The sequence below is a fragment of the Saccostrea cucullata genome, unplaced genomic scaffold (genome assembly GCF_032062105.1).
Source record: "Saccostrea cucullata isolate Sc308-1 unplaced genomic scaffold, CSIRO_AGI_Scuc_v1 ctg294, whole genome shotgun sequence".
NCBI lineage: Eukaryota > Metazoa > Mollusca > Bivalvia > Ostreida > Ostreidae > Saccostrea > Saccostrea cuccullata.
This window is the reverse complement of record NW_026936003.1, coordinates 584,428-595,776: the sequence shown is the minus strand read 5'-3', so window position 1 is coordinate 595,776 and position 11,349 is coordinate 584,428. Positions and strand designations below refer to the sequence as shown.

The 11,349-nt window shown below is 33.7% G+C and overlaps 1 protein-coding gene and 1 long non-coding RNA gene across 3 annotated transcripts; one reads left to right on the top strand and one right to left on the bottom strand.

Moving 5' to 3' along the window:
* Window positions 1-2,095: 2,095 nt before the first annotated feature.
* Window positions 2,096-5,536, top strand: LOC134244512 (complement C1q subcomponent subunit A-like). Of its 2 annotated transcripts, XM_062726775.1 has the most exons (3): window positions 2,096-2,371; window positions 3,870-3,928; window positions 5,024-5,536. In XM_062726775.1, exons 1-3 carry the CDS (start codon window positions 2,262-2,264, stop codon window positions 5,437-5,439), a joined length of 585 nt encoding a protein of 194 aa, XP_062582759.1. In that variant the 5' UTR covers window positions 2,096-2,261; the 3' UTR covers window positions 5,440-5,536. The 2 variants fall into 2 exon arrangements, with proteins under 2 accessions (XP_062582759.1, XP_062582760.1); XM_062726776.1 differs by lacking the exon at window positions 3,870-3,928.
* A 3,507-nt stretch (window positions 5,537-9,043) lies between these two features.
* LOC134244511 (uncharacterized) lies at window positions 9,044-11,048 on the bottom strand. Its single transcript, XR_009987237.1, has 2 exons — window positions 10,601-11,048; window positions 9,044-9,319 (listed from the first exon to the last, which is right to left on the bottom strand). It is a non-coding gene; the product is annotated as an uncharacterized LOC134244511 (long non-coding RNA).
* Window positions 11,049-11,349: the final 301 nt, after the last annotated feature.

The window sequence follows — 11,349 nt, the reverse complement described above, 5'->3', positions numbered from 1 at the left end:
AAAAAATTATTTCTCTATTAAATGTATTTTTAGCTATTCTGAGCCAAAGGCTCAAAGAACTAATGCTATGGCCATTTGTGTGGTGTGCGTCAACTTTTTAGAATATGGGCCATAACTCAAGAACTCCTTGGTCAATCATTGTCAAATTTGACACAGGGTATCCTTGGTTGAATGGCTACCATTAAAACCGACTGGTTGCTAAAAATTCTTCTTTAAAACCATCAGGCAGATCACCACCAAGGATAAGTATATGTTGAACATAACACATTGTTCAAAGCATCACCCTGGGGCAAAGGGCATAGTCTCAAGGTCGCTTCAAATTTGACCAAAAATTACACTATGAAAACGTTTATATTTTGCTTACTTTAAAGATCATCAAATCTTGTAAGTTGATGCATCTTAGGACTTCACATAATGTTAACTCAAAAAGAGGTCACAGTGACCTACCTTTTGAATTTTGGGGGCATTTGTTTTAAAATTGATTTTGAGGCATACTTTGGACTCATTAAGGCCTATGATCATCAAACGTTTTCAGTTGATGAATCTTGGGTCCTTGAACAATGTCAACTTAAAAGTAGGGACCATGACCTACTTTTTGAATTTTATGGCTTATATCATCTAAAACATTTTTAAAAGGTAATTATTTAGATACTGAGGCATTTAGAAGACTTGTGAATGAAACACTGATGCCCCCATATGGCAGCTTATGGTGAGGATTGACATATCTCAAATGCAAGTTAATGGTCAAGGTCAAAATTGTTGGTACTCAAAGTAAGGTCTTCTCACAAGGAATACACCTGTGAAATATGAGAGACCTATTACTTATGGTTCAAAACTTGGTAAAGATTAAAGGTTTTTAAATGGGTCAAGCTCTTAAGGTCAAGGTCAAAACTGTAAGTATCCAAAGGAAGATCTTGTCACAAGAAATACACCTGTAAAATATGAAAGCGATAGCACTTAACAGTTCAGAAGTTATTGTCAAGTTTAAAGTTTTTATTAAAAGTTTACCAAACTCTAAGGTCAAGGTCAAATATTTTAAACCCAAATAAAAGGTCTTGTCACAGTGAATACTCATGTGAAGTATGAAACCCCTGGCACCAACTATTTGAAAGTGGTCATGTGTAAAGTTTGGGAATTTTTGTTAAAAGTGGGTCAAATTCCAAGGTCAAAAGATCAAATTCAGTGGTACCAAATGAAAGGTCTTGTCAAAAGGAATATACCTGTGAAATATGAAAGCCATAGCCCCATCCATTCAAAAGTTAAGGACATGGTTAAAGTTTTTGTTGACAAACATTAATGGACAGACAGGGCAAAAACTATTTACCCCGGAATTTTCAATTACGGGGGCATAAAAATGTTTACACATAATTTTAACAATGACTATTATTAAGGACATATGATTCAAACAACTAGATGGGTTTGTGAAACACTGATGCCCCAATATGGCATCTTATGGTGAAAATTAAAATTTTTAAAAATGCAAGTCAAAATCCAAAGTTAAGGTCAAAAGGTCGAAATTGTTGGTATCCAGAGAAAGATCTTATCACAAGGAATACACCAATGACATAGGAAAGCCCCAGTACTAACTTTTCAAAAGTTATGGTTTAAATTTTCAAAAAGTATAAAAACCCTAGCACCAAAAGTTATAGCCAAGGTTTAAGTTTGATATCTTTTAAGTTGGTCAAATTCCAAGGTCAAGAGGTCAAATTTGGTGGTACCTGAAGAAAGGTATACACCTGTGAAATATAAAAGCTATACTCCCAACCACTCAAAAGTTATGGACAAGGTTCAAGTTTTTGCGGACATATATACTGACATTTATAGTTTCAACTGAGGACTTTATATCAACCACCAAAAATCCTTGACAAGCCAAAAAAAAGGTCACCAGACGTTTCAACTTAGACACAAAAAGCCCGGAAAACGTCAGATATTTCGGACTTATTCCCGATTTGACACAGATGAATTTTCATAAGTGACAAGTGCAGCTATATATTTGCAGACGACTATATTTATTGACCTTTTAGCATACATACGAAGATAACTGACAACTTATCTACCGAAGAACGAGGACTTGCAGACCTGTTGCAATGGCAAACATAACACTTTGTTCTTTTATTCTGCTTTTTTGTAGTTTAACTGTCTTTGCAGATGAAAATCTCAAAATACAACGTATATTAGAAGAGCTCTCAGAATTAAGGACTCGGGTTGATAAGCAGGATCTCGAGCTGCATCAGTTAAAACAGGTTGTAAAGTCCCAGAGTATGGAAATTCAGCTCCTTAAGGGTGTCCGCCTTACTGATGACGTCAGTCCTGAGTTGGAGAGCAATTCTGCTGACAAAGCTCATGAAACAGTTTCTTCTCAAAAATCGACGTAAGCTTTTAAAAAGTCCTTAAGATAAAAGTTTAAATTACTCTGTCATTGTACTTTAGATCGCTAGTTTGACTGCATATAGACTACCGGGTATTTGAATCTGTGAGCCTAAAAGCTGAACATTCAGTTTACTAAAATTCTATCTAGATGTAAGTTTAAAGGAAAAATAAACTTAGACCCCCCCCCCGGTACCCCCCCCCCCGGTACCCTACCTCAAGGAAACACAGACCTTTGTTATAGTTAAATCGAAAGGGAAAGTCATGCACTAGTATTTGAAGAAAATTGATTTAGAAAGCCACGAGACAAGTTCTTCATTTTTGGACAAATTAATTGGTTTATTGTTGTTTACATTTTATTTTACTTGTTTTATTTTTTTAAATTTTGCTTGTCAAATATCTCTTTAAAAAGAATCTTTAAATTGTATTATTGGGTTGTTCGTTACATTGATGGAACAGAACGCGCTGAAGGGGGGGGGGTTGTTTGGGGAAGTTGAACCCCCTCTTTTGGTTACCCCTTTCCCCTCCACTTCTCAAAACTGTTATTTAAAAAGTCTATTAAATTCATTGAGTTTAATCGTTACATCCTATTTTTTTCTAATTATATATTATACCCTCCTCCCGCTTGAAAAGCGGAGGGTATATATAGTAATCGGGATGTCCGTCTGTCCGTCTTTTACGCTTTAGGGTACCCATCTCTTATCCGCAACTCCTCTCATACCACCGAATGAGGTTTGATGAAACTTTCACAGAATCTTTATTATACATTGCCATTGTGCACCTCCTATCGTACTTTTTGATCCGACGCATATTTTGGGTTTCCCATAGCAAAACATGGACTCTGCTATAATATAAGTATGGGAGGCGGGGGTATCATTTAGTGAGCTCAATGCTCACAGTGCCTCTAGTTTATACATGTATCTTTTTATGCAAGCCTTGTGCCATTCCGTGCAATAAAGTAGATTTATTACAATAACAAAAATGTATAAGGCGTTCTATCAGAAATTAAACAGCATGTTCGTAAAGTTCATCAGAAAAATATATTCCTATCACGTTTTCTTTTACGTATATTTATATCCCCCCACACTTGAAAAGTGGGAGGGTATATAGTAATCGTTATGTCCGTCCGTCCGTCCATCTGTTACGCTTTGGGGTACCCATCTCTTATCCGCAACTCCTCTTATACTACTGAGTGAAATTTAATGAAACTTTTACAGAATCTTTATTACATATTGTCATTGTGCACCTCCTATTTTACTTTTTTGATCCGACACGTATTTTAGGTTTCCCATAGCAAAACATGGACATTGCCATTATATTCTTACCTACGACGTACGTCACATATGCCGGCTTCTGAATAACATTTGATACAACGAGTTATCCCTCTTTACACATTACCGTAAAACAATATATAGCAAAACATGGACATTATGGGAGGCGGGGGTATCATTTAGTGAGCTCATTGCTTACAGTACCTCTAGTTTCCTTTGTTTTAATTTCAGAGAATTGCTGAATGCAAGTGCAAATCTCACAAGAAGAATTCTACGAAAGGATCGTTCAAGTGTATTTGTTACATGTAATCCATTTTTTCTTTCCATATTTTAAAACGATTCTGATTATACAGTGTAGATGCATATATGTAGTTAACTTTCATATTTTTAATTCAATTTAGCTCATCTAAATCAGTGACCGAGCTTTTCTGATCATTTGTTGTACCTGTATGTCTGTTTGTCCGTCTGTCCCTCTGGTAAAATATTTTCGACTTCTCTGGAATCACTGGGCGAAACGCTATAGAAACGTAATTATATGTGCTTCCTTTTTAAAAAAATCAGACTTAGCTAACCTCTACTGTAATTAAGGGCGTTTTCTCTTGCCAGCAAAACCATATAACGTTAATATAAACACAGGAAAATACAAGGGATAGCTTATATAGTGTATTCCTAAAAAAAATCGATCCCGAGTTTTGGGGCAAATTCCAAGGATTTTTATACCCCCCGCTTGAAAAACGGGAGGCTATATAGTAATCGGTATTTCCGTCCGTCTGTACGTCCGTCCGTCTGTCTGTTACGCTTTGGGGTACCCATCTCTTATCCGCAACTCCTCTCATACCACTGAAGGAAATTTAATGACACTTTCACAGAATCTTTATTATACATATTGCCATTGTGCACCTCCTATTTTACTTTTTTGATCTGACATATATTTTGGATTTTCCAGAGCAAAACATGGACACTGCCATTATATTCATATAGGAGGCGGGGGTATCATTTAGTGAGCTCAATGCTCACAGTACCTCTAGTAAATTTTAACAAACACTGTGATATTGTTCTGACAATAAACTTAGATTCTACAATGCCAAGTAAACTATAAATAATTGAAGTCAAAACAATTCAATTCCTAGCTGCAATAATGTAGCCCTTTTTTCCAGAAAATATCCAGATTAAAAAAGTCAGTGAGGGCTACATTGTTGCAGCTATTCCATTCCAAAAAATTAGGCGAAGAACTAAATTTGTGGCCTTTTTCCTCTTTTTCTTTCTTTTTCTTTTTTTTTTTTTTTTGGAGAAAAAAAGATCATTTTTTTCAGACTCCTGTGACATGTGCATGTAGAAAAACAAATACAACTCGGTTTATGAATAAAATTGAATGTTCTTTTCAGTAAGCCCAGGTTCTGTTCAGATGACCCACCGCATTGGTTTGACAGCCTACAGAGATTCGAATGATCCTGTTGTTCCAAGAGAAACCCTGATTTTCAACCACGTTCTTACAAACACCGGGAATCGTTATAATCACTACACTGGGGTATTCAGTGCGGATCAGGATGGTCTTTACGTTTTCTATTTTGGTCTGGAGTGCAAGGGCGCAAAAATACAAGCAGAAATAGTTAATGACAACGTTGCCTTTGGTTTTGTCTACTGTGATGCCACATCAGGTGGTTATCACAACAGCGGAGAAATGGTTGTTAGAGAAATATTTTCTGGTACTTCGGTCTGGGTACGCGTTGTCTCGTCAAGTGATCATAATAAAAACACTCTCGGTGACAAAACCATATTCACAGGTTTTCTGCTTTACTAATTCATTAAATTGTATTGTTGAAAACATGACAGGTTTTTTTTCATATTAAACTGTTAAAATTTATAAATTTTCTTCGATTTGTTAGTCAGCTTGATTTGCCTTTTTAGACGGAGGCTGTATGACAGCCTCCGTGTATAGGGATTGTCTTGCCCATGGAATGTAAACAGGAAAGATTTCCCAAGCACCATCTATCGGTGGAATTGTTTTCATTACCTTGAGAATTCTATTTTTAGAGCGACTCTGCGTTACACCGACCGCAAGGATAGGCATAGTCTAAAACAAAGATCGCGTCACATACAAGTATAAACAAACAGTTCTACTTTTTCTAAATAAACAGGATTTGTCTAATATTTTTTAAAATGACGTGTATATAAATACATTTCCTACGGAATATGTAAAAAAAAAAAGTGATTTACTATTAATTTTTTATCAGACAGAATATTAGGAGATTTTGTTCCAACAGACGATGATAAAGCATGTTTTACAATATGCCGAGCCTTTTCCCGCCGGTTCTCACACCAAAACAAGAACGAGAAGAAATGAAGTGGCGGATCTAGAGAGAGTTGGGGGGGGGGGTTTACATCCGCGGAGAGTGATCGAGGAACCCCACTTATCAATTGCTTCTTTTATTAAAGTAAAAACTATCTCTAGTTACAGATAAGTTTAAACTTTAGTTTTATATTTAATTGTAAAAACTTCCACCAGAATTCGCCTGTGTATCAAACTAAGTGTGGAGACGCAGATGTACCTGTATTATGTATTGAAGAAAATCCTGCTATGTCGCATGCAAATGTTTTATGTCGCAGGTATAAATATAAGATATTTTAATAATAGATCAAGCATTTCAGTTTTAATGGAATTTTTTGTGTTTGATTGTTGTTTGTAATCTCATTTTCATTCCTTTTCTAATTTCTTTTTGAAAGGACCGATAAATTGGTTTGCGGCCGATTTTTGACGCTTGCATCAATAGGTTTCATGGAGTTTTTTAATCTGACAAGGATCGATGAATAAACAAATGCATAGTATTTTTATATGTAGGAATATTAACAGTCTAGTTTTGAATTGTTTATTTGATATTATGTATAATTTCAGGAAACACATGAAAATAGATTTACACTTTCTACAAGCGGTTTGAGTGTTTGGGGTACCCTCACATTAGATAAGAGAGAAACAAACGGCAACTCTGATATTGAGATCAAAATGCATTTGTAACGTTTGACCCTTGGGTACAACCCAAATCTTGGTTCATAGGATTTACTTGATTTATCACATAATATCCTAATTAATAAATAAAAGTCATATCTTCTGAAATAAGTTGTCTTATTGACATATCGTTGATCCTTATTTGCATTTGATACTTGTGTTTTACCTCTTTCACATCCCAAACTTTAATTATTTTTTATATACAAGATTACATGTATTTCTGATCATTGGTATTCATGTCAATTTTTTTAACCTACATCATTGGTAAAGTGATTGTTTTAACAGAGTTACTGAAAAGCAGAAATCATAGTTATATATTTATAACTTTTCTCTACGTAATTTGTAATCATGTCTCATTGTTAATGATTGTTTTAAACAGATAAACTGAAAAGGACAACCATTTCCACTGGTATACGAGTAAAGAAAGACATTTTTTGGGTTAATCTGTCATATGATAAAATACTACATTTAATAATTCCAGAAATATTGGTTGTCAAATTTGTCAAGATATATCTTTGTTATTGTAAGCAATACTCCAGTTCTCCAAAAACAATTTAAACTTGTGAAATAGCAAGTCTTAGGAACTTGATTGTTCTGTTTACATAAAGTAAGAAAGTATATTTTATTCCACTCAAAAAATTGTGTTCTGGCAAGAACATTTATTGCATGTTAATGAAGTTGTATTACTTAAAGAAAATTCTGTGTTGCTTTCAAGCTAGGTCACCCCATTTTGTATCACAAAGGTTTAAGACAAACTGTACTATATTATGTTGTTCATGTCCAATTACCTGGCTGCTTCTTTTTCCATGTTAGCTCATATCATAACATTATAACAATAAGGCCGACAAATTTTGATTTTGGTAGCTGTTACATGTCATAATTATGTTAACAGTAGATCTCTGTGACCTATAAATAAGATATCTTGAAATATGGAGACTGCTGACAGGCTGAGGCCTAGTGCTGAATCCAGAAATTCTGAAATAGGGGGACCAGTTTGAGGTCAGGGAAGGGGCCCACAGCCACAATTAAAACACTCATTTATCAAATATTGCGTATTTTTTGGACTCAAAAGGGAGGGGGCCAGGGGCCCCTTTTAATTCCGCCAGTGGGCTCATGACTAGAACATATTAAACCTACATTCATCAAACTGGGCCTGGGGGCATACAACTTAGACAAGCTCACTTTTGATCTCAGTCTCACTTTTCCACTATATATTCCTTAAGTGAGACTGGGATAAAAAGTTAGCCCGTCTAAGTTTTATGTCAACCAGGCCTAGTCAATTACTGTTTCTTACTTTGAAAGGTTTAATATTGAAAGTATCTCATCTAAATAACAGTGAACTTTAATCAAGCCGAAGTTTACATTACAAAGATGAAATTATAATATCCCAAAAACCTCATGAATATTGGAGTATCTTTTGAAAAAAATGTTGAATTGAAAAAAAACCTACACATTATTTCTCATAATATTCTTTACAGCAATGTATGACATATATATTTCTTTTGTGTTCTCTCATACATGAAGCCTCCGTCTAACAGTACTTTCAGTACTTTGATTTTGTATAAACTTTGTTTATTTCATGGTCAAAATGGGCAGCAACAAGCTGCAGAACCATGCAGAAAGCACACGTATCTAAAAGAAATATTGAATGTACTACTGGATCAAAGAAACAAAAAACAAAACAATTTTGGAATATTTTTCTGTTTGAAAAAAAAATCACTTTATGTTTTGGATTTGATAAATCTGCTTATTTTAATATGTTGCATCATAACAAAAAAATTATACTTTTTTAGTTTATAACAAATTTGATAAAATTGAAAAGATTAGATGCCATTTAAAGCATTTTCAGAAAGAAAAATCCACTAATCATTATAAAAGAGAATAATGATAAAATATTAGAGCTTTCATATTTCATATGTGTATTCCTCATGAAAAGACCTTGACCTCTTGATACCAACAATTTTGACCTGTTGACCTTGGATTTTGATTTGCATTTGAGAAACTTTACCCTCGCCATAAGCTGTCATACAGGGGGTACATGTCAGTTATTCTCACACACATCTCGTTCTACGTGTAAAATAATGGCCAGGTATGTTGCTTTGTCACAAAAGTTACCTGTTTGCAAATAAGTTTGAGGGGATATAGTTACATGCTTGTGTGTGGGTTAGTTTGTTTTTGTGTGCATAACAGAAGTGAGTAATTTGCATTGGAATAGACCTGAATTTACTTATATCCTCTTTTGTAAGTGGATGGTCTGCTTTGTGGTGCCCTGTTGTTTCAATAGTTATAATGGAGATTATTTAATGGAGTCTGGTAAATAAAAATGTACATGCAAGTATTCAGTAATTACGTATATTTTATCAGCACACTTATTTCTCAGTTGAAATAAAAATGACCTGAGAAAAGAGACCATTTTATTTGAATTAGGTATTAAATATAATATAATCTGTAAAAAAAAAACATAAACAAAAACAAAGGAATGGACACATAATTATACATTTATATAAATAAACTCAAATCATAAACAAGAGACCCACTATGGGAGGCACTTTCTAGCTTTTAACATCTAAGAAATTCTCATAAGTTTACAAGCATCCCATGAATTGCTGAATATCAAAATGACATGCACCTTTGATTTTCTGACATTTAAAGATGATAATAGAGTAAAACTAGAAAACTGACCAGTCAGCAAGGGCCCCGCCATGGGGTAGAATTACTAGGGTGCAGCTTACGGAATGATTGAAAAATGTACGAAGAATAAGCAACAGCAACTGTATTCTTAAAATTTCAAGATAATTCTTGAATATTAAAAAAACCCTGAAAATAATATCCTTGTATTTACATTAGGCAGTAAAGCACAACTTAAAATTGAATGTATATTTAAACAATTATGAAGCTTGTGTTATATAAAATGCCAGCCTTCAATGAATGCAAATATCATGAAGGCTTGACCTTAACTTCAAACAAACAGCAGTTGCAGACAAAGGTTTTCATTAATCTTAAAGTGACAGATAAAGAAAAGCCTACTAAATTTTCTGCAGCAGGCTAGATAATTAATCCCAAGGGATTAATTGTACCTCTCTCATCATTTTCTTCTTAAGTTACAATAAGAACTTTTTCAGTATTAATGATAGAATGGGGTTTTTATACAACTATCCTAAAAATTAGTAATATTCTTGAATTAACATAAAGTGAAAAAAGTAAATCAAAAAATCTTCTTTAATCTATTTCTTGTTATTAGAATTCAATGAAATCATAACTATTAAACAAAAATAAATTATAAAAATTTATATTTAAATCCACATTTCAGAGTGTTCATAGCATTCCAAATTTACAGACTTAACTTCAAAACAAACTTCATTTGCAGACAGAGGTGGCAATTCATCTCAATCTGACAGATAAAGATAATGCTCTGGATTTTCTTCAGGAGGAAAGCTAATTAATCCCAAGGGACTCATAGCAGCATTCAGTTTACAATGGGAACATCTTCAGCAGTTATCTCTCTTTGCCAAATTAATGCTTTTGTATATAAAGTTAAGGAATCTACCCCACCACCCCAGCTCCAAACCAGGGGACATAGAGAACCAAACTTAGCATCAAAATATGTATTTCTGCCTACTGAACTAACATACCAAATTTGTACTTGATTGGGCAACCATAAAAAAAGTTGCCCATTCATTCTTATGCATAGTTAAGGAATCTACCCCACCACCCCATCTCCAAACCAGAAGACATAGAGAACCAAACTTAGCATCAAAATATGTATTTCTGCCTACTGAACTACCATACCAAATTTGAACTTGATTGGGCAACCATAAAAAAAGTTATTAGAAAAAAACAGAAAATTTGTGGACGGAAGAGTGACAGACGGACAGACAGACAGACAGACAGACGGACAGACGGACGGACAGAGTGATTACTATAGGGCACCCGCAAATCCTTGCTGGGCCCTAATTACTTATTTTTGTGAGTCTAATTTTTAATGTTTAGGAACAATTTCTATCTTTCGTAATCTATAAAAAAAAAACCCATAGAAACTTACCCCCCAACAAACTCTATCAATCTTTTATCCTTAGTATTGACATTATACATGTAAATGTATTTTAGAAGCATTTAAGAGTTATGGTTCATGCTACATTAATAATCAAGTACACGAACTGTACAAGGAGATTTAAATTTAACGACACCTAAATCTACTATCAATAGCTATTTTGGAAAAATTCTTGGTATTCTTCGAGACTTAAGATGTGATACAACAAAATAAATATAACACTATTATCAAATACAATCAAAGAATATTTTTCCACCTCTTTAGATTCAAGTACATGTATAACTTGAACTGACTTTTCAACTGCTTTCAAAAAATGATGTCTGATATTTAAAAAAAAAATGCATGTAATCGGTTTGCTTAAAAAAAATAATAATAAGATGTTAGAAAGAAAAGTGAAATTAGCATTACAAATTGTTTTCCTTACAACGTTTATTTTTTTATCCTTCTCAAAAAGACATTTAACAAACAATTATTGACTATAAGATTATATTATACTTGTATAACATGTAAAATATATATTTCTTCTCAAAAGGGCTGTAAAATTCAACATTTGATTAACTTTTATATAACATGCACCATGTATATCATAACAAAAACAAAAACATGTATCATTCAACATCAAATACAAAACAATAACTGCTATTTCTCGAAAGCTG